At 41.8% G+C, this 23,793-nt stretch overlaps 1 protein-coding gene across 4 annotated transcripts; it reads left to right on the top strand.

The window, feature by feature from the left end:
* The first annotated feature begins 498 nt into the window (after positions 1-498).
* Positions 499-23,487, top strand: TBC1D9B (TBC1 domain family member 9B). Of its 4 annotated transcripts, none has more exons than XM_054841549.1 (22): positions 499-724; positions 3,351-3,461; positions 6,346-6,464; positions 7,530-7,758; positions 8,364-8,622; positions 9,262-9,469; positions 9,598-9,810; positions 9,974-10,135; positions 10,745-10,895; positions 11,270-11,484; positions 12,232-12,349; positions 13,085-13,370; positions 14,016-14,145; positions 15,340-15,438; positions 16,301-16,369; positions 17,178-17,418; positions 17,787-17,852; positions 18,007-18,078; positions 18,496-18,546; positions 19,617-19,664; positions 20,115-20,221; positions 21,017-23,487. In XM_054841549.1, the coding sequence occupies exons 1-22, from the start codon at positions 607-609 to the stop codon at positions 21,707-21,709; spliced, it is 3,765 nt and encodes a 1,254-aa protein (XP_054697524.1). In that variant the 5' UTR covers positions 499-606; the 3' UTR covers positions 21,710-23,487. The 4 variants fall into 4 exon arrangements, with proteins under 4 accessions (XP_054697524.1, XP_054697525.1, XP_054697526.1 ...); XM_054841551.1 differs by lacking the exon at positions 499-724 and adding an exon at positions 1,409-1,577; XM_054841550.1 differs by lacking the exon at positions 18,496-18,546.
* Positions 23,488-23,793: the final 306 nt, after the last annotated feature.

Below are 23,793 nucleotides of genomic sequence, written 5' to 3'. Positions count from 1 at the left end.
GCCGCAGGTGAGGGCAGCGGCAGCGGTTTGGAGGAGGCTGTTGCTCCCTGCTAAGCTGCGCTGGGAGCTCCCTGTCAACAAATTACTGCATGTACAATGGGAGGGAGCATTTAAATAATTTGTCTTAGGTAATGGCAACTTCAATGGGTCCCATAGGGCTGCACAGGAAGATTTTTCATTTGCCTGATATTTTACTGTTTGAGCACACTACCCTCGTCAAATTCGAGCCGCCCTGGCAAAGTTCTTTTCAGTACAGGGTGCCACCGAGAGGCAGAGGAGGGGACCCGCTCTGCAGAGAGCGGAGGTGAACCCCAACTGCCCACCGAGGATGGGACGGGGAGGTGGCAATGGCCGCACTCTGGGGAGCGGAGCTCGAACCTGCGATCTCGCCTCTACGCAGCCGCGGCCCTCGCTCCCGCGCCACGGCGGCAGCCTGGCACCGCCCCGCTGCAGTGAAGGGGCCGGGCCGCTAGAGGGAGCCGTGGCCACCGGCGCGGCCCCGTGACCTGTCGGCGCGGCTCGGCCGCTCCCCCTGCGCCTCCTCCCCGCTCCGGCCGGGCCGAGCCCAGCCCCGCCGAGCCGCTCCGCCGCGGCGGCCCCGCCACGATGTGGCTGGGGCCTGAGGAGGTGCTGCTGGCCGGCGCGCTGTGGGTTACGGAGCGGGCCAACCCTTTCTTCTTGCTCCAGCGCCGGCGGGGACACGGCAAAGGGGGCGGCCTCACGGGTGAGGCGCGGCGGGGCTGAGGGGAGGCTCCGGCCCGGCCGCCTCGGGGCTGGCGCTTAGCGGGGAGGGGGGGGCTCCTGTCCCGCTGCCGTATCCCCGCAGGGCCCGGCCTGGCCCGGGGCGGGGGGGGCGCTGAGGGGCCACCCCAGAACCGCGGTGCGGGTCCCGTCAGGGCGGAGCGGGAGCCGCCCGCCTCGGTACGGCTGCGGGGCTGGAGCCGGGAGGGGGAGATGCAGGCCCCGCCGGCTGGGATGAGCCCGTTCCGCCTTTCCCCTGGCTTCTCCTTGCCGTGTGTACCCCCGGAGAGCCCCCGCCGGCAGCGCCCAGCCGCTGGGACGCCCTGGGCGGCTGTGGCAGCTGGCGGCAAGCGGCACCCGCAGGTGGGTCTGTCCGCGCCTTGCCCCGTCCCTCCGCCCTCCCGGCAGGCGCCCGTTTGGCCCCGCGGGCCGTGGAGCCGTGGGCCGTGCCTGCTGCCTCCCGGCTGGGTCTGGGCAGCGCCTGGCACTGCGGGGGGTGTTTGTGGTCAGGCCTCCCCCGCGGTGCTGCTGCGCTGGGAGGACAAGTAACTGCAACGGGTGGCTGGGATGATTTTCTTCCCTTGTCAAAAATGGCTTCTGTGTCATACTCATGTTGCCTTGAATTATTGAGGTGTTTTCTTTGGGGTTTTTTTTTTTTTGGTGGTTTTTTTCAAGGTTTAGAGGATGAAAGTAAGACGTTGTTTTTAATGAATATCTGTATGAAAATTGTGCTGTGCTTGAGCCGGGGGGTGAAGTTGTATGGGTGCAGCCCAGTGATAACTCCTGTGTGCATATGCCTGATAGCCATGTTTGGTGGCAGAAACCATTAAAAAAACGTAAGTGTGACCAAGGGACAATGTTAACAACAACAAAAAATCTCCTCACTTTGCAAACAGCCTATTTACATGCAAAATGCTTACACAGTTTTGTGAATAACAAAAATGAGCTTTTTGCATTTGTGAATTATGCACAACCAGTTTCATTTATTAGCCCTGTTAACCAAATATGCTAACGACAGAAATGACGCAGCTGATAAACATCCTTAGCATATTTTGTCTTTTCAAAATGATTTTGAATTACTCTGTTTTATGTAACATAGCTTATTTGTGTAATTTTGCATGTAGGCATGTAGTTGCATTCTGGAATTTCCCAGATTTTTACAAGAAGAAATGACACCTGGTGTTATTCTGGAAACATTTAAACTAATCTGTTCTTAAATGGTTGAAACTTTGAGCCAGTTTGCTTCTTGTGCTAGTTTAGCTTAGTGAGAGAGTCTTCTTCAAAGCTCCTACGTGTTAAAAGCCACGTGTCCTCCTTCTGGAGCTGTACAACTACAAGTTGACATTTTAGAGTTAGAGCCAAGCTGGAAAGGTGTTTAAGTTCCTGTCATACTCAGGTTCTTAAACATGTCTTGTTACTGGTCCATATGTCAGTATTTGACACATTCAGTATTGTTATAGGAAGTATTCAAAATGACTTTTTAATCTGTATTCTGCCTAAAACTATACACGAGAAACCTGGAGCCAGAAGTGAGATCCTACTGTGCTGGATACATACATATTTCTTTTAAGGATTACCAGATGAACTTGCTATGGATAGCACTTCTCTTGAAGTATATTCATAATCTATTTCTTGCTTTTGGATAGCCACGAGAGATAAAGGGGAGGAAGTAGCATGTTTCATGATAATGAATGAGATATGGTTGAGTACAATTTGCTCAGACTTCCCTAAACTGTAGGGAGGAGGGCAGGGAATTGAGCCCAGGCCTCCCGAATAGCAGTCCAGAGGAGCAACCATGCTCCCTCTCCAAGTTCTAAAGTTTTCATGTATTAGAAAACTTTTAATCAAGAGGATGTTGCAAAATTAATTTGCATTAAAGATGGTCATAGTACATTATCTAAAATAACAGAGCAAAGTATCATCTTAGATATTTGATTTATCTAGTAAATAGACTCAATTGAAATAAATGGATATGCTTTGCAAAGTCTGGTGGCTGTCAGCATTTATTCTGGAAGTGCCTGCTTTTTTATTTAACATCATATCAAAAATATTTTAACTTCTGTATTACCAAATTTTGATTCTCTGCCTTCTTTCTTTGTATAATCAAAGTACTTCTAGAAACATCACTGCCACCTGGGACTACCAGTGTTTCTAGAGCTATTTGGTTCCATTCTGGATGAGTTACCTTACCTACTGTTTGCATAGGTGATGCTGAAAGATACAGCATTGAAAAATCTTCTGTGTTTTAGTTTAGTAGGCTTAAAAATCACTATTAGCAACAGAAACCCCACAGAGGAAATACATTTCACTTTTATTAGAAAACTCTTCTAGGAAGGCAGAGGATTATAATGAGGTTTAGTAGACATTTAATTGCCATCTAAACTTTATCCATTACCAATGGTATTGGCTGTAGTTGGTTTATAGGTAATTTGCTTGCAGTGACTGATGTATGTTTTTGTTTTCTTGACCCAGCACCGTTGCTCTTCCATCACAGCGTACATGATACGAACACCAGCATTTTTCTGTAGTGTTTATCCTGTATTTTTACTTAACCCAATTCTTCATTTTGGTATTGCATTGCTTTAATTTCTCTCTCTTTTGCCTCCTAGGTCTTCTTGTGGGAACATTAGACGTGGTTTTGGATTCCAGTGCCAGAGTTGCCCCATACCGTATTCTGCACCAGACTCAGGACTCTCAAGTGTATTGGGCAGTGGCGTGTGGTGTGTATTGATTGGACTCTTGTCAGGGGCTGTTACTCTGTTGTCTGTTCAGTTCAGATGATCCGTTGTCCCACGTAAGAGTATTTTGTGACTGCTCGGGAAACTTTCTAGAGCTTCTGGTGGGGTAGTGGAATATGCCAGAAATGGCAAAACTTCTCAGTGTTGTTTAAACTGTAGTGTAGGAACTTAAGGCTCTCTAAAAACTTCTGTTTCTGCAGATGTTATGAATTTTCTTTCTTCCAAGATTTGCAAGGTCATATTAAGATTGTTCAGAGAATAAGTGTTGTGCCAAAACCTGTTTACCAGGAACACGTAAAAAAAAAAAAAATCTCTTTACTGTCTTGATCCAATTTATTTTTTTCTGCTATTTCTGGCTTGTAATAGATATATATAGATATACTATCTCTGTAAAATATATTACAATTATATCTTTTTAAAACATCAAGAATCCTTCACCTCTTTTACTTGAGAAATGTAACTGCTGTATTAGAATATCATGGTACAACCTTCTAATATCTGGTGGTGAACTTTGATTAAGGCTTTAGGTCCTACTGGTTGCTAAAGAGAAAATATCTTCAGACATATTTGTTAGACTGATTTTGTTTACAGTAAGAATCTTCACTTCTCACTTTGTGGTTGAGATGTAAAATCCGAGCATGAAGTAACCATTTGCTAAGCCCACAGACATTGACGTAATTTTCCCTGTTCCCATCTTCTCCCCAGGCAGCCGACACAATATTCTCCCTTGCAGAGCTACTTAAATTTTGCAGAAGAGAGGTTTAGAAGTTGCTGTGTTTCACAGAAACTCAGTTTCCCTTTTGAGAAGGCAGAGAGGAAGAAAGAAAACAAAATGGCAGGCCAGAAACTCTGTAGTAAAAAGCAGAATATTTAGTGGCCGCATATGATGCAAATCTGAAATTTTATAGTATCTTGACACTCGATGAGTGTGTTCTTTTTGTACAATTGCAGGAGTCTTTAGTTGATATCCTCTATATCTCAGTTACTTTTAAGTAATGCAGCATGGTAAAATGAGATGGGCTATGTAACAACTGAATGGAGTTTGGTAAATTATTATGCTGGAGTAAATACATTGTCGTCATCCAAAGTATTTTTTTAATCATATCTGGTTCTCATTTTACCATTGAAGTAAGAACACTGGCATTCACTTAAATTATAAAATGTGTATGGCTCTCTAGTTGAACAATGCGTATTATTTTACACTAGTAAATACTAGTGGGCAGCATTCTGGTCACATATCCAGCTTTGGCCTTTCAGCGCTTTCTTCTTACAGCTCTCTTTGTAGGAATTGCAGAATTTTACTCCTTCATGTATGCCATTCTAATGTTGTTCTTACAAAGATGTCAGTTATTGAGGCCTGGCTTGTTTTAGCCATTTGTCTGCTGTCATTTGGTGAGAGATGCAGCTCATGAAAGAAAACAGAACGCAAACTTTATTCCCAGGCCATTGTTGCTGGACCTGTGTATCCTATAATTGATAATTCTGTGCCCTTAAAATAAGCCATTTCATATTACTCAAAATAATTTATGCTTTAAAAACAGGGTCAAATGGCTAGGATAGATGTCAAGTGAACTTACATACAGAGGCTAAAGAAAAAATATTTTTCTTTAATCCTAATCCCCCCTAATCTATGGGGCTGTACACACAAACTCAAATTCATAGCCCTGCATTCCTTTGAGACAAGACAGCTTTACTTGCTTCTAGTTTTTGGTTTCAGGTCCTGGAGTTATTTTTGCTTATGAAACCACAGATTAGCTTGTGTTGGGTTTTGTGGTTAGGTGTCCAACTACAAATACATGAAGACTATTTCATTGCTGAAGCTGCCTCTAAAAAAAGAAACTCAGGTAGAGTAATAGCTTTACGGAGCTGCTTGTGTTGTGTGCTGCTTTCTTCTTTTCCATCATTAACCACACAGAGGGGTCTGATGTACTCACAGAGAAATCAAGTACTGGGAGTCACGCTGGTAGCATTTTTAGATATCCCACTGCTTTTGTATGAAACTTCAGAACATAAATTTACTGGAATTTGGCAAAGAGAAACTTAAAAATGTCTTTTATTTGCATTTAAACAGATTTCTTTTTGTCTGCATTTAACGATCTTTATTATCTTGTTAAAAAAATTAATTGCTGTTTTTATTTCTTCTGATTTTTTTTCAGTTTACAAGAGAATATAGTGATAGCCATTGATAGGGAGGAAGAAACCTTTTAGTAAACACAAATCTTTTAAATAATTAATGGCAGCTAATTAAGGCAACTTTCTATAGAAAAGTTCTTTAAATTGGTTACACAGTGAAGCTTATCCTTTTTGTACTGTTATAGACTGTATAGTTAAAGACAACTAACTGATATAAGCTTTGCTGAGATTTTTATTTAAAAAAGCAAAGAACTTTCTGGCATGTGAATATTTTGGTTGCTTTTTGTTTTGGAATTGTATGCTCTTTGCTGACTATTGCCCATGGAAAATGGAACCTCTTCGTAGATGTCAAAACTTCAGTTGTTCTGAAATTTCAAGGTTCTTCTGAAAGTTCATTATTTTTATTTTAGAATACCAGGAATTAAAAGAGTAATTTTTGTCTGGGGAAAAATGCTTTTTGTCTGGGGAAAAAAAGCTGTTTGGTGTGCACTGGCAAATAGGATGATCTATTGGTAGTGTGCTGATTATCCTTGGTGGCAGTGGAGACATTTAATTAGAAACGGAACATTGGTGTACATAAAATACCCTTGACATGTATACAGTTGGTGTGTTTGATTTGTCCTGATCACTGTTTGGTAATTATTAGTTTCCTACTGTGAACTTGGAGGGTAGAAGACCTTCTTCTAATTTACTTTTATTTGCTTTTCCCATCATCTTTCACCCCTTCAATTAGGATCATCTCGTAAAGAGATCACAAAGCATTGGGAATGGCTGGAGAATAACTTACTGCAGACTCTATCCATCTTTGATAATGAAGAAGATATCACCACCTTTGTCAAGGGCAAGATACATGTAAGCAATGTGTTTCCCTGAAGGACTTCCAGATCCTGAGAAAGAATGGAGAGGTGGTTTAAGAATTTTTTTACCCTTGGGAGGGAGCAAGAGCTCCATTGCAAAACTCCTCTCTGCTCCCTTTTCAGACATACATACATTTGGAATTGTTATGGAATGCTTACAGTATTATCAGGATCATGTTGCAGTCTTAACAATGGACAAATGTATTTGCCGGGGGGAAAGGTTATGAGCAGTAGACCTCAAGAACAGCCTGCTTAGGATGCTCCTACTAATTACAATATAATATGTCTTTTAAATCCTTTCCGATTGTATATTTGATGCAGAGAGAATGTTTAATGAGGGTTCATCTAGCAACAAATATGGGAGAGAGAATTCTAATTTGCAAGCAATGTACTTGCCCTGTTACAATGATCTAAAAGGCATCTAGGTTGTGAAGGAGCTGCACCCCAACTTCCACTGGCTTCTCAATCAGATAGGTGTCTCTGCTTCTTGTGCAGTTAACACACCTCAGATTCCCAGCCCGCAAATAGCCAGAGCAGAAACTTATAAATACAGGGGTTTTTACTGAACAGCAGCAATTGAATCTTTTCCAGTACTCCAGTCAGATTCTTTGTATTTTCTCTGATTGTGAGAGAGATTGTGGTCATTTGTTTTTCCTTCTGGCCAGTCAAGATCTGACAGACTGCAAAGTTCAGCCCTTCCTGGCAGATGATCTTCTTCCTCTTGAAGAAGCATGTTTGCAAGTGAAAATAGACTTCAGTTCTCCTGCAGGGTGTTCAAAGTGTTACCAGGCCAGCCGTGAGAAGCCCAGTCAAGTTAAACGTGGATCCTTGCTGCGTGCATTCAGGAGTAGATCCCGCATCATAGACTCCCTGACTGTCTGACTGCTCTTTCTACATGTCTTTACCATTTCTCTAACATGACAGGAGAAATGATAACTGCTGTGGCATGTGTCTTCTTTCTGTCTTAGGGATTGCTACTGTGACCTTTTGCTGTATATTATGTTTGTCAGCAGACATGTTCCCTTCCATTTCTTCTCTCTCTCCTCCCATGTCCCTTCAGGGAATTATTGCTGAAGAGAACAAGAATGAGCAGCCCCAGAGTGAAGAGGATCCAGGTAAATTCAAAGAGGCTGAACTGAAGATGCGGAAGCAGTTTGGGATGCCCGAGGTGGAGAAGTTGGTCAATTACTATTCCTGCAGCTATTGGAAGGGGCGTGTACCCAGGCAGGGCTGGCTGTACCTCACCGTCAATCACCTCTGTTTCTACTCCTTCCTGCTGGGCAAAGAGGGTGAGTTGTAAGCCTCATAGTTGTTTTTCTGTAGTTTCCTATGATCTTTTTGATGCAATTGATCTTTTGTGTGAACTTTTTTTAAGATGACAGTGTTTTTCCTTTTAGAAGTCCTTTGAGCTCTAGCTCAATGCGTAGATCCTTGCACTCATAGGCACTTCAGTGACGTTTAGACCGAGTGTCTGAGTCATTTGTCAAGACATTTCTTAAGTTGTACAAGTACACCTGAAGTTTTACTTCAACTGGATTAGAGAACCAAGCAATATTTTGACTTTGAGTTTTATTTGGAACCACCACCAGGACCCAGTATTTACAAAGCTTGAACTCCTGAGTCCAAAGCTAATTTGCTGGAAAGAAAGACTGAAAACTTGTGTAATTGTAACTGAAAGTATTCACTGGATGGGAGATGGTCCTTTTGGAACTGCATTATTTCTAGTCTAGTTAATCCCAAAGGTTATTTCCAAGTATTTTTGGAGAACCCAGTAAAGGTATGAAGAAAAGAATTGTCCATGTGTAAGAGGGGAAAAATGCTGCTACACTGAGAGCTTCTGTTTGTTGTTTTGCCTTGAATTGTAATAGTAGTTTTTTTGAACTTTTTTTCCCAGTTACGCTGGTGATCCAGTGGGTGGACATAACCCAGCTGGAAAAAAATGCTACACTGCTGTTCCCTGAGTGCATTAAAGTAAGCACAAGGGACAATGAACTTTATTTTTCCATGTTTCTCAACATCAACGAGACATTCAAGCTGATGGAGCAGTTGGCTAACATTGCTATGCGACAGCTGTTGGATAATGAGAGCTTCCTACAGGACAAGTCCCTCCCAAAGCCCAGGAAGCCTCTTAAGAACATCTCTGCATTAAAAAGGTACATGTTTCCAGCAGCGAGAAGAGAAGACAGATAACAGGGGATTGTAATAATAAATCTGCATTACTGTGTAGCTCCCAGGTGCCACTGGGGTTTTCGCACTGCTGCATCACTTATTTCAGTCATTAGCCCTCTGCCTATTCTTTTTTTTTTTCCATCCCAAATTGGTACTGAGTTTACATACACCCTCATGTCTTTCTCATGCATGACTAGCCACTGTCATACAGAATTTTCAGCTAGAAACTGTTGAAAATCCTATTTAAAAAACCAAAAAGTAGAAAATTACATCAGCCCCCTCGTCTGAAATTGGAGATTTATAAAAAGTAGTATATGTTTGTATTGTAATAAATCCTTCCACTGGGGACTCTTCTCTGCCATTTCAGAATCTGATGTAACATTGAAGTTTCGCAGATGCACTTTTATCTTGTATTGCAGGACATACCTTGTCAGTGAAGCATATCTGAAGGCTGAAAGAGGAGTCAGATAAGGGGTGGCATCTCAGTTAGAGAAATAAATGCTAAGAATACACAGCACAGACTGAAGGTTGTGATTGGAATGAATACTTAACATTAGTGTTTGAGTGGATTTTTCAAGTGAGAAAAAACCTCTGAGGACTACTCTTTACTTTTCCCCATCCAGAGACCTGGATGCTCGAGCCAAAAACGAATGCTACCGTGCCACCTTCCGGTTGCCCAAGGATGAATGCCTGGATGGACATACAGACTGTACCTTGTGGACACCATTCAACAAGATGCATATTCCTGGCCAGATGTTTGTTTCCAACAATTATATCTGTTTTGCCAGCAAGGCAGAGGAGGCCTGTCATCTCATCATTCCTCTCAGGGAGGTGGGGATTTCTTAGCTGTGTGTTAAGACTACAGGCCTTGTCTTTTGTGTGCTTCTAGCTTCTGTGCAGTGCTTTACAGATAAAGGAGAATCTGCTAGATCCAAATGGCCCTTGTCTTTGTCTTCTAGGTGACAATAGTTGAGAAAGCAGATAGTTCCAGTGTCTTGCCCAGCCCTCTGTCCATCAGCACTAAAAGTAAAATGACCTTCTTCTTTGCCAATCTGAAAGACCGAGATTTCTTGGTACAGAGAATCTCTGACTTCTTGCAGAGAACGCCATCCAAGAAACCATGCGGCAGCGACAGGGAATGGAAGTGGAATTTGGCCGATCCTGGTTGCGAGGTACTAAGGAAATAGCTGGGAGGAACATATGTCAACTTTTCAGAGTAGTGCTCCTTACAGTGTGTTAACAGTACTCTTTACCAGCAAATGATGTCTCTTTGTTAGACAATTAGCGGAGGAGGGAGGCTGCCTGAGCTCAGATGCTTTATCTTCTCTTGTTCAGGAGGTTCCAGAGTTGCCTTCCAGCAGCCCTCTTGCGGTTAGCCCCACATCTTCTCTGAGCAATCGACCTGTCAACTTCTCTGCCGGGGAAGTGCCAACAGCCTCACAGGGACTACTCAAACTCTTCAGAAGAAATTCCGAGGAGCTCTTGGGACCCAAAGGAGTAAATAATATTTTCACTTAAAACAATTAACTATAAATAGTTTGCAGTAGATTGCAGATTTCCCGTCCTGCTGTAAGATTCTGAAAATGCATTTTATCCGTGGTCAGTCCTGCAGGATCACTGCTGTATCTGTCAAAGTGATAGTGCTGCATAAATGTAACCTGACCATCAGCTTACTTTATCAGTACTGAGATACCTGAGATACTTGACTAGAGGCTGAGAAATTAGTGTTACGGTGTGTCTGGGATGTAAGTTCATGTCTGTGAAGAACTACTTTTCTTCAAATCAAGGAACCAGAGAACTGGTATCTCTGCTTACTTGTTAATTGTCTTAGACCATGGTTCTGCTTGCATTTATGTAGAGGTTTGCAAGATGTAATGCCATTGCCCAGCCCATGGTAGTATTGTAAAGACTTGACTTTGCAAGGTCAGAATTAATTCAGAACAGTGTAGATTAGCATACACCCTTTTATTCAGCAGGAAGAAGGCTTTAAATGTCACAGTGCATTTCTCTTGTGAAGTGTAGGCCTGAGTATACTCAGAAATCACCTGTCCTACAAACATAAAAATATATTAATCTCCTAAAATGGCCATATTTATTCCTGTGAAGGCAAAGGAGAAGATGAAGGAAGAGTCTTGGAACATTCATTTCTTTGAATATGGGCGAGGAATGTGTATGTATCGGACTGCCAAGACTAGGGAGCTGGTGCAAAAAGGAATCCCAGAGAATCTTCGTGGAGAGCTGTGGCTCCTTTTCTCAGGTAGGAGGTGGTGCTGAATACTTTGACAGCTAGCAGGATTAAGCTTTCTGCACATCTCAAAGGAAAAGGTATAAATCTTTCAGAAGTTAATCACAAGTTAACTCCACCTGAATGATACTTCGTGGTGTTTCTGCCAAAAATGTGGTGATCGCATTCCTGAGATTTTCTTTGTAGCCTTCTCTGTCTGCATTTCAGTGCTGGGACCTAGACTCTTAACATTATATTTAACAATGAGTTTGTTACTATACTTTCATATCTATTTGTAGTTGATGAGTTCGTGTAGTGCTTCCTGGCTGCTGCTTCTCTGAAACTGTGGGCATAAAATCTGTATTCCAAAACTCAAGAGGCGAAGCAGTATTTGTTTGTCGTTACAGGGGCTTGGAATGAGATGGTGACTCATCCTGGTTACTATGCAGATCTTGTGGAGCAGTCAATGGGAAAATACAATCTTGCTACAGAGGAAATTGAGAGAGATCTGCACCGTTCTATGCCAGAACATCCTGCCTTCCAGAATGAACTGGGAATTGCTGCCCTCCGGAGAGTCTTAACAGCTTATGCATTCAGAAATCCAACAATTGGGTACTGTCAGGTAAGAAAGACTTGGACTTGTTAGCCCTATGCAATGACCACAGCCGACTTGGACGTTTTCTGCAGCTTTTTGTTCAGTTTCAGGTTTTTTCTTCATGCTGCCCATGTGGTGCTGTGAGTAGGAAAGAAGCGGTGGTGTTGCAAGATCTCTTAACTCTCCTTTGGATACAGCATTTAAATAGACTTTGCATATTTCTGTTAGGTCTAATGACAGTCTTTTACTAGTTTTCCTGCTAGACGTTTCCCTAGTTCAGCAAAAACATCTTTTGGTTTCATTGAAAAGAGCAATTAAATCGAATAAGTGATGATGCACATGGGCAGTATATTGAAAACAAAGCCAGGTGCTGGTTTCTGAAACAACTCAGTGGAAATTCGGATTCATTTTGTGTATTGCTCTTGTATTAGAGATTCTCGTTATGTTATTCTGTTACGACCATATTGTTACAGAACTTTTTATGAAAACTTTGAAAATTACGCTTAGTCACATTGATTAATGAAAGTGCTTGACAAAAAGTAGTTGTTGTATTCACTGCCTCACAACCAAAGGAACTGAAACAGGAACGTAAATTGGCTGAAGGTCATCTATTGACTTAGATACCAGTAAGAGCTGGAAATAGATGTGATTCTTAGTGCCAGTTTTGCTGTATTCATGCTTTTTATGTTTAGCTGGTCTGTTATGACAGAGCTTTCATGAAACATCTTCATGTTTCTCTCCTGTATCTACATATTTAACTCTGCCGGCTCATAGGCCATGAACATTGTTACATCAGTACTGTTGCTATACTGCAATGAGGAAGAGGCTTTCTGGCTCCTAGTGGCTTTATGTGAGCGGATGTTGCCAGATTACTACAACACAAGAGTGGTGGGTGAGTCTTTGTCAAATTCATGCTGGAACCTGGATTTTCAGCTACAGTTGCACCAGCGTCTCTCAGGAACATTTTATTATTCAGAATGAATTAAATGTGATGCATTTTAAAGATGATGAAGCACAACCCTGTTCCCTTTAAAGTTGCAGGTGTGTGATGGAGACATAGGAAGAGACACTACAGGCTACCAAGGTAGTAGTACTACCTTGTAGTAACAAGGAAGATGAAGTCGCTAGAAATTGGTAGCAGGAGGGACCATTAGCAGTAAGGAGGCATATCTAGAAGAAAACTATTGGGTTATTTTTTTACCCATCTGAATGATGTATTAAATCTTTGGAATAGGCTCCCAGGAAAGGTTAGTGAAAGCACCACTTCATGGGCTGTTAAAGTTGATCTGTGTAAAAGAGTGTAGTTTGATGTAAATACCATAATATCAGTAATCATTCCTCCTTTCAGGGAAAATGCATAGATCAAAGAGAGATTCTGTTTCTACATGCTCTGCAATGTAGGAATAGTCTCTATCTAAATATGTTGGTTTTATTGAAAACAGGGAACAAATCTAAATAAATGTGTTAATTTTAGTTCGGATGTTAAGAGGCTTATATGAAATGAAAGTGAACTTACACTATTTTGTTTAATAATTGATTAGCTTGGGTATATAGTACCATGATACCACCAGGGTATAGCACCATGATACCACCAGTTTGAGTTCTACCATTAGTTTTGTTTTCCCAGGTGCATTGGTGGACCAAGGCATCTTTGAAGAACTTACACGAGAGTATCTTCCACAGCTGTCAGAAAAGATGCAGGACCTGGGAGTGATTTCCACCATATCCCTTTCCTGGTTTCTCACTCTTTTTCTCAGTGTCATGCCCTTTGAGAGTGCCGTGGTCATTGTTGACTGTTTTTTCTATGAGGGAATCAAGTTTATCTTGCAGATGTCATTGGCCATACTCGATGCCAACGTGGAGAAGTTGTTACAGTGCTGTGATGAAGGTGAAGCCATGACTATTCTGGGCAGGTACCATTCATTGCTCTTATTTGTAACTGACTAGTAACAGTTCTCTTTTAGTCATCATCTCTTTCTACCTAATTCCACTACATAGCAGGTCACAGATAACAAACACTCTAGGATGCAACTTGAGCACCAGAGAGGTTTGCTATTGCTTTCTACAACAACTGAAATTAATTTTTGGCTCAAATATGGAGGAATCCCATATTTCTAGAATTGTGTGCTTTGCAGCATAATGCATTCCTCCATCTCAGTTTGAATTTAAACTCCAAAGGGCTGGTTATCCAAAATTCACTGAAGAATTCTGATCTACTATTAAGATCAGATCTGGCAGGAATTGCATTCTAGAAACATAGAAGAATCTTACATTTACTAGACTTGGGAGATATCTGCTTGCTACAGTTCTATGTGCAGCAAGATCTTCAGCTTACTACTTGAAGCCCACTTTAAAAAGAGTACATATGCCAAAAATAGGGTGAGAATCAACTTTACTTCAGCTACATTGAGGGTAGTATTGCAGGTTAGCTGGGAAAAATTAAATTTTCCTACATGTTTAGATTAATGATATGAAGAAGTTGGGAATGATGTGGTTAGGATATTACTTCTTTTTCTGGACACTAATCCTGGAGTCTTACATCTGTTTTTTCCCCACAGATATTTGGACAATGTAGTTAACAGACAGAGTGTCTCTCCCCCTATTCCCCACTTGCATGCCTTACTGACAAGTGGAGATGACCCGCCACTTGAAATCGACATCTTTGAACTCATCAGAACATCCTACGAGGTAAGGTTCTGGCTTAGTTTTTTCCCCAAGAGATTTTTGTGTGCTGACATCTAGTCTTATACTTTGTGCAGCCAGAATTTGACCAGTGTTCGTAGCTTGAGGTGCTCAAGGAGTGCAAGCCCAAGCCATTAATCCTCCTGTTTGGTATGAGTAGGGCCTAACACTGTTGATTATTGTGGATTGCAAAGAGTCTCCCCAACACCAGTGGAGACTAAGACAAAGACTGCAAATAAATAAAAATTACAGACCAGAGATTTCTTCCTGCTTTGCCAAAAAAAAAGTCTCCATTCTTACTTGTATGTGAGGATTGTCAGTGCTAGGGAGTTGGGGAAGGACATTCAGGGTTAAAATTGTGAGGCATACTGCAGAAACACAGAAGCATCCCAGTTCAGGTGCGCTGGAATCCTGTTCTGGGATCCACATTATAGTAATAGGAAAGTGACCCGAGAATGGTGCCAGTGCTGTTGGAATACCTTTGCACTGGTGGAGGTGTACCTCATTATTCATACTGAGAACAAACTCATAAGAAATTTGTATCTGAATGATGGAAAGAACACAGGCAACAGAGCTGGTGTTTGACAGTTCTTCTCTGCTATGTTGTGGTAAATGTGGATTCATTTCCCTTTTTATCTCCTGTTGTTCATCCTGTGCCTCTCTAGCTGCTTGCAGTCAGGCAGCTATCATTTTGCTGGATTGTTTTGTTTGTTTCTTCAAATCTGCCATCTCTATTTGTTCTCAGTTTCTTTTATAAAAGGGTGTCACCAAATTCACCTTGGTTGTCTGACCCAGTCAGTAGAAAAGTCTGTCGACTTTGGTGTTTCTAGTTGAATCTCATATAGGTCCTAGAAAAAAAACAGGTCTGGGAGGAATGACAACCTGCCTATTCTCTTATTCCTGCCACAGCACAGGATCTCTATTTCCATCAGTCCTGACAGATGCTTTTTCAGCTCTTCTTTAGAAACCTCTGATGGTGGATTTCTCATGAATTCTGAATGACTTCTCTTGCAGGACAGGGGTGAATAGGGAATAGAGCTCAAGTTTTTTCTTGTCATCTTGCTGCTGGCAAAAGGCTTCTAGGGGTTTTAGATCATCTCTGAGGGGACATATAATTACACGTTAAAGAACATATAATTGAACAGGGGTTGTTCTTTCTTTAGGAGATGATGTTGACCTGGTCTGCTTCCTTTCTTGTAGAAATTTAGCAATCTGAAGGCAGATGACATTGAACAAATGCGTTTTAAACAAAGGCTGAAAGTGATCCAGTCTCTGGAGGATACAGCCAAGAAGAGTGTGGTATGTGACTCCCAGATTGAATGAGCTACCAAATGGCATGTTAACGGAATGTGTTTTGCTGTGAGCATCTAGAAAGTTTGTGCTGTAGCATACCCAGTTTTAAGTGATTTACAGAATTGCAGTTCATGTGAAAAACTGATTTACTGACTGGATTAATGGATTTTCAGATTTCTTCTTCACATGGTTCTAGTTAATCTAATAAAATGAAGTGCTAGAGCATGGTTGAACGAGGTATTTGGCATGGAGGGAGGTAAAAACCACTTGCAAGCCTTGTGATTGTCTCCACTGCTTAGTGCTGTCTGTTTTACTGCTTGCCTGGAATCTTTGAAACAAGCTAGCCAGCAGATAATTGTTTTCCTGCCATTTAGAGAGTATGCTAGTGCATTAGGGAATTTTACAGAAGGGTTCATGGCCAAAGGGGAATATCCATATCTATTGCAATTGTCTCCCGTGTCCTAGGTGGAGAACCTCATCCACGTGTTTTGTTCACTGTTGGTTTTCAATGCATCTGAGTCAAATATCTGAAGATAAATAAATAATAAGAATAAAGAAATTTGACAAAACAAGAGAGAGGGGCAACACAGTCTGCACAGTCAGGTCTGCACAAACAGGAAATAAGCACAGCAATTTTTTCTAGCTGCTCAAAATGTCAGCAGTTTTTGCTTGGCCAGAAACTGTCTTCCTGACCTATAATCCATAGCCATGGGAGGTATTAGAATGGTTAGGCTTTCCTTCCTGTCCTGTGTCATATCTTCTTGCACTTGTTTTCTTCTCTTTTGTTACACAGATTTTTCAGTAAGTCATATTTAATTTTACTAGCTTTGAAATAAATTGCTCACTCTTATTTTCTCCCTAACTATAGGTCCGAGCTGTGTCTAGTGACATTGGTTTCTCTATTGAAGAACTAGAAGAGCTGTATGTAGTGTTCAAGGTAAGAAGCTGGAGTGAGGAAGAATGTTCTGACACAGAGAGAACAAATATCAAAATAAGTTGAAAGGGAAGCAATGACTTTGCTTTGATTCTTAATCCATCCTGTCAGAAACAGATGCGGCATTCTGTTATACATGGTGCCAGTGAGACTGGCCCTATTACTATCTGATTGTTTGGGTTTGGGTTGTTTTTTTTTTTCTCCCCAAAGATGTCCAAAACACATTCACAGTATTTGAATAATACTTACGCAGAAAGAGATTGTGGAGTCAATGGAAAGGAATGTCACATAACACTTAGAATGGGGAGCTAAGATTGACTGTACCTCAATTTTTATTGTCAAGTTTGCCATTGACTTGCTCTGTAATTGTGACAAAATTACTGCAGTGCTTTGCCTCCATTTGTCAATATATGTGTTTTTAAAAGAGTGATATTACCCAACTGCATTTACCAAAGTCACTGCAAACTCAGTCGCACTGTGCTGTAGACTCAGAACGAGAGGCTTAGTTCTAAAACCTGCATGTTCCCTTTGTAGTAAAGCCTGAGTGTCATTTCATTCAAACCTGAAATCATGTTTTTTGTATTTTTCCCTTAAAAATATTCTTTGTGCTTTCTGTGAAATCCCTGTCTCTTCCTTCCTTTTGTATTATTTTGTAGTGAAGTAATGCTAGGAATAATGGGGGGGATAAACAGCGTGTCCCGAAATGTCTCTTTGCTTACTCGATGCTATTCTTGAGCTGTAACAAAGTCTCCATTCCTGTGGATTGTTGTAGTGTAGTATAATCTGATCTATTAATCCTTTCCCTCCAAAGGCAAAGTATCTGATGAGCTGTTACTGGGGAAATAATCGTGCTGCAGCTGCCCGCCGAGATCAGAGTTTACCTTACCTGGAGCAGTATCGCATAGACATGGAGCAGTTCAAAGAGCTGTTCATCAGTTTGACCCCCTGGTCCTGTGGCGCACATACACCTGTGCTAGCAGGGCGTTTGTTCCGGCTTCTGGATGAGAACAGGGATTCTCTCATTAACTTCAAGGAGTTTGTGACAGGAATGAGTAAGTGGTGTTTTTGGAGATGATGGAATATTGCAAAAAATGTTTCTGTCCTTTTCCAAGTGGAGAACTGAAAGAAGATAGTGATGTTTGCATTGTTGTGAGGGGAGGGTGCTATGTCCCTTACTAGAAGCCTCAGGCAGAACAAAAGATGCCTTTTTGCTGCTAGTCAGTCTCCTGGTTTAGGAAATGATAGGTGGCAAACCAACAAGATGCAGCTTTGCTGTGGATTTCTTTACTGGTTTTGCACAGGGCTTTGTGCAGTTAGCATTTCCTCATTGCATGTGAACTCATTCTGGTTTGAGCCTGTGAGCAGACAGTGATTCTTTATCCTAAGCGCTATTTTTCTGAACTTTTTTTTTTCCCCACAGGTGGGATGTACCATGGTGACCTCACGGAAAAACTCAAAGTACTTTACAAACTGCATCTGCCTCCCGGTGAGTGATTGCCTCCATATATTGCTACTGTTGAGCATGGTCTGTTCTGACATGCAGTTGAAAAGGGATGCCTCATGAATTTTGCTAATGAAGTAGGTGATACTGCTGTTCAATTAGCTTAGAGATGTTAACATTTCCTTCTCTGTAAATACAGCTCTGAATCCAGAGGAGACAGAGTCTGCTTTGGAGGCTACGAGTTACTTCACAGAGGATGTTACAACAGAAGGTAATGCAAAACTTGCTGCCTTTACCTCTCAGTTTAGGCAGGAGTTGTAGCATAAATCCATGTGCTATGAATGGTGATTTTTTGCAAGGCATGGTCTCACACTGGCAGCATGGTAAGATTGCCAGTGTGTTTGAGTTCGCGGTCTTTGTTGCATGATGGGAAAGAAGTTTGGAGTTTAAACTCCTCAGCGCCCATTTCATGCAGGACACAGCATGCCCTGAAGACGCTCTAGACTGCTGAGGAGGAGCAGTGTGCTTTTACCAGCCCCTGTCTCCCACCATGACTTGGGTTTTTCATGCAAGTCTCATTGTCTCTCTTCTTGTTTTTGTTTCCTTCTCTGTGTCTGTCTGTGTCTGGCCTTTTCTTCTTGTTATATCTGGGATATTGTCCCCTCAACCTCTCTTTCTGCTGCTCAAGTATCTCCTTTTGTCTCAGAGCTGGATTTCTGCCTGCACTGTGAGTCTCAAGGTCAGTCCATGGATTATGTGCATGCATTGAGCATGGCTATAATGCTGATATCATCTGCCAGCACCCATGTGCTATTTTCAAGACTCCAAAGTTGTTGCTGCTGTTCCTTTCTTGTGACACTCCCACTATGAATAAAGTGCTATAAGTAATTAGAGATCTTTCAGTATATTTTACCTATTGAGTTTTAGCCTTGGTCAAAATAAGTTTTGTCTGGCTTTATTCAGTGGAATTTATCTCACCCTAGAAACTGGCAGAGGGGAAATATGCTCAGAACAGAGCATGGGGGGTGCTAGGCTTGCTGGCCTGGGTAGATATCACCTGTGCCTCCTCCATGGTCTTCTAATTTAAAGCAGTAAGGATGCATGCCATCAAATCGTAAAATTATTAGACTAATTTACTGTATTTCTCAAAATACGATTTTAGGGATTGTCAAATAGGGAGTCGAACTATGTCAGTTGTGCTAAATGTTTACCAAAATGTAATAATCCTAAAAAAAAAAAAAATCTGACTAAGTACAAGGGGTAGTTTGGTGCTAGGTGGTTAACTTAAGAGTCAGAGTTGAGCCAAGACTTCCTATATAGCTAGTGACAATATAGGGAACCAGAAGTGAAGATTATGAAGTCAGACTCTGCAAATTACTCTCAAAGTGTCAGTTCAGTCAGTGAATAATGGTGAGTGTAGATATTAGTCACATGTGCTCAGTAGTGGTTTGGGTTTTTTCCATTCATTATCTTGCTTTGAATAACTGAACTTCTTTGTCTTTAAACTGTCACATTGCTTAGCTGTCTTTCATATCTGTGTTTCACCCTTTCTGCTAAGAATTCTGCCCTCTACTTCAGCTCTTCAACCCGCTTTTTCAGTGTGTCTCTTTACCCAGTTCATCTCATCAGCCTCTTGCTTCCATCCTGTTCTGCTCACTCCTCCAAACATGATGTGGGAGTGTGAGATCTAACTTCTATTAAATATATTCTATTAAATATATTCTTGTATGATTTTAATTTGTATATGTTCTTCATGTATTGCTGAAAATCAGCTATTAATCATTCTTTTATAATTCCATAACTTTTTAGAAACCCCAGAAGATAAAGGAGGGACAAATGAGAACGGTCCAGAAAAAGGTAATTTCATCACAAATAGACCACACTTTAGTCTTGTCTCTCTCATATTATGAACTGCTCATTGTCTGTTTCTGCATCAAGGAGACCTTTCAAAGTGTCCCTCGTGGACAGAGGTAAAGTGGGATGTGAGCTGGGAAATAAATCTCTTATGTCTTACTGCTCTGACTGTTTTACATACCAAGATCATAACATTTGTAAATCACGTTTGGTAAGTTGTCAACTCATGGAGTTCATTTACGAGAAGTCAAGCTGATGCAGCAGTGTTAAAATTTTTGCTCTACTGAGCTGGATCGCATAAACCAGCAGAAAACAATGCAGCCTTCCTGGTCGATGCTTTCCTGAACTGTCAATAAAACCTGCTTTCAGCATGATTTTTGCTGACACAGCGTTCACTTTTTAAACCTGAAACCATTAACCACCTGACAGTAGTGGCTTGGTCTTGCCTTGCAGAGGAGAAAGGTACCAGTCCACAGGACTATAGATACTACCTAAGAATGTGGGCCAAGGAGAAAGAGTCCAAGAAAGAAACCATTAAAGATCTCCCCAAAATGAGCCAGGTAAGAAGTGAATGTGAAGGTTTCCAGTTAGATGACTGACAGCTTAGTGGGGAATTCAGCAGCGTATGCAGCCATTTTGCCAACATACTCAGTCCTTGCCTGTAGATTGCCCCGCTGTTCTGGTCTGGTGAGCTTTAGAGGCCTCGAATTCAACACAAATGTGTAGAATTACTCAGTGAATGTGGACAAACTGCTTTGTTTCCACCAATCAAATGTATTTGATTATTTCTGCCTCCCAGATCAATTATTCCTATAAGAACTGCAATCTGTGTTTTTCCTCCAGAGCAGTATGTTTCAAATATGCCATCAGTCATATAAACTTGTTTGGCTTTTCTGGTTTTGCATTGCCTTGAGTTACAGCTGCTTGGTGGAGAGCAAAGAATGTGGTTACAGGAAAGAGAGTCTGATGACTGGTGTGATCTTTTCTGTCTTTGATTTCCTTGTTGGGTGCTACTTAAACTGGTTTGGAAATGCTTAAAAGCTGACCACAGAGGAGTAACAGGACAGAAGTAAAATTTTCAGGTTTTGTCAGATGTGAACATGTGAGTACTCTGTTCATCTGTTAGCAAAAAAAAACCCCATCGATATTAAATTACTAGCTGTGTCTCAATTTAGCCACTGCAGCAGAGAGTTTGCCTGTGTTGGACTGTTCTGAATCAGTACAGTAAGTTGCCACTTGGTGGGGAGGCAAATAAATAAGGAGTCAGTGAAGGTGGTGCCTGTTGCTTCATCTGCCACTGTCAACATTTTTCAGCCTGAAGTATGATTTTTTTTTTTGGCCTTTGTCTTTTAAAGGAACAATTCATAGAGTTATGCAAGACTCTTTACAACATGTTCAGTGAGGACCCGGTGGAGCAAGAGCTGTACCATGCAATTGCTACTGTAGCCAGTCTCCTCCTGCGAATTGGAGAGGTTGGAAAAAAATTCTCCACTCGGCCCATGAGGAAGTCTGAGGACTGCAAAGCAAACAATACTCAAGATCCCGTGAGTGAAGAGGAGTCACCAACATCTGAACACAGTCAGAATTCAGCAGTGGAGCAGCAACCCCAAACTGACCATGAGGACAAAACCTGCGGAGATGCTCAGCCTGAAAAAACACAGCAGGAGAACCAAACTCTAGGAGACGGGTCAGGGGAAGGACAAGGCTCTCCTTTACAGCTGCTATCAGATGATGAAACCAAAGATGATATGTCCATGTCTTCCTACTCCATGGTCAGCACAGGCTCCCTGCAGTGTGAAGACATTGCAGATGACACAGTCCTGGTTGGTTGTGAAGGCAGTAGTTCAGCTGCCAGGTATGGTAGTACCATCGATACGGACTGGTCTATCTCCTTTGAGCAGATCTTGGCTTCCATGCTGACGGAGACAGCCCTTGTAAACTACTTTGAAAAAAAGGTCAACATTCTGCAAAAGATCAAAGATCAGAAGAAGGTAGAGAGGCAGTTCAGTTCATCCAGCGACTATGAACTTTCCTCTGTGTCAGGGTGAACTCCAGAAAGCAGGAATTGTCTTTGGGAGATGAAACAGGGAGATAATGTGGCAGATGGCAGGATGGTTTGGTATTTTATGTTTGGGGTTGTTTTGTTTTGTTTAATCAGAGACCAGTAACTACACAATTACAATAGATTCCAATCGATAAGGGACTTCCGACAGTGACTGTTTTGTGTAGGTGCTTCTTTGGCTACTCTGGCTGACAGAATTAGATTTACATTTTCAAGAGCCATTAGAACCTAATAGCCCCTGACATACAGAATTACCACCATAAATTATGCATGTCTGCCTTTTGCTATCTTTTACTTTAATGAAGTTTTATTTCAGACAGTAACTGCTCCTTGCCTGCCCTTGTTTGCTGTAGGTTCCTGGGTAACTCGTACAGCAGATGCAGCCTGGCTTGAAACTGTGTTCACCTCTGGCTGCCACTCTGAGAGCTAACGCAGTGTAGTCCAGTGCTATAGGACCCTGACCTATAAATAGTCTTGTAAGTTCTTCAGTGCTGTTCTGTGACTCAGCAGCTATAATGCAAATGCGCCCCACTGCTCCCAGCACCCCAAGGTCTAAACACAGACATTTCGCAGATATGTAGGTTTCTTTCAGATGTGATTTGGCATTTTCATAGTGTATGATCACTTTCTCCTTCAGCATTTAGGAGTTTTCAGACAAACCCAGTTTTCTAGCATTTGCTTTTCTAATTCTTTGAAAGCCATTGGTTTTAGTTTGTCTGGAAAGCCACAAGCTCCTTGACTTCAGTGCAGAAGTAACATCAAGTCAATCAACGGCCTCATGGTGGTAATGATGAGGGAATATGTTCCTAAATTATAAATTGGTGAATCAGCCGTAGTGTTACAGAGCAGCAGCATGCTGGTCTGCTGGACTTTCCCTGTTGGTATAGAAAACATTCGTTGTTTCTTGCTGATTCTCCGTTTTCACTAGCTAGTGATGGGTCCAATTTTAGGACCCCCCTAAGAATACTTTGATCAGTCAGCCCTCACAAATGTTGGGGCAGGAAGATGTGCAGCAGTGTTGTGCCACCTGCAAGCTGCTCAGTGTGTCCTTTCCGAACATCTCTTCTACAAAAAGTCTAGCAATGGACATGCTCTTAGAAACTACTACACATCAAAGGGCACTTATACCTAAAGAGGACGAATTCAAAGCAGTGTGGCCCTCTGCCATCAGCACATTATGGGAAACCTCAATAGACTAGATCTCTTTCCAGTTAGAGACAAAATAACTGGGAGACTAAGTGACTGCTCTTTTAAATCAATTAAAACCAGAAGAAACAAAGAGTTAGCCTTCTGGTCGTAGGGCGTGTGCTCCAAGGAAGGAGAATTAATGCTGTTCCTACAGATAAATTCATCTCAGTACGCAGGCATCTGCCTTGCAGGGCCAGAGCGAGAGATGCTGCTGCTCGGCGAGAGCAGACCCTGCACTGAAGGCAAGGTTTGCTGCAGCTTTTGGCTGGCGTTCGGATGTAAAGGACGGGAAGGACACAAACGGCTGGATGTTCCCATGTAACACTACTTGGTGTGCTACTCAGTGTTAATTCCTCTGTGTGACATTCTCTGTATGTATTCACAGCTGGTACATATTTCTTATTTCTCTGCCTCCTCTGTCCTGTATCACTGGAGAGCAGCCATTAGTAAAACTGCTTTTACTAATTATTCAGTAATTTATTGTAATTTTTTAAAAGTACAAATAATACATGTGATTTTACACTGTCTGTCTTATCTGTCATGTACTCAATAAATGAACCAGAATCCTACAGGCTACCTTGACGGCCTTTTATTTCTCTGAGGTCATGGAATATTGCTTGTTCTTTGTACGTGGCAGTTATCTGAAAGGGCAGGCTTGGTGTGGCTGGAGTCTGACTTTGGTTTTTAGTCCCATTTTTGTCTTTTTTTTTTGTCTCTGTTTTTTTTGTCCTTTTGGGGGGGGAGGGGTGTCTTTTTTGCTGTTCTGGTTTTTTTTCTGTTTCTCTGGGAGTTTTTCCAGATTTTCCTTTTTTTCTTCAGGGTTTTCTTTGCGCTTTTTGGGGTTTTTTTTTTTTTTTGCTTTTTGGGGTTTTGGGGGGGGCG

This window comes from Grus americana, chromosome 14 (genome assembly GCF_028858705.1).
Source record: "Grus americana isolate bGruAme1 chromosome 14, bGruAme1.mat, whole genome shotgun sequence".
Classification (NCBI taxonomy): domain Eukaryota; kingdom Metazoa; phylum Chordata; class Aves; order Gruiformes; family Gruidae; genus Grus; species Grus americana.
This window is presented reverse-complemented; position numbering and strand designations above follow the sequence as displayed.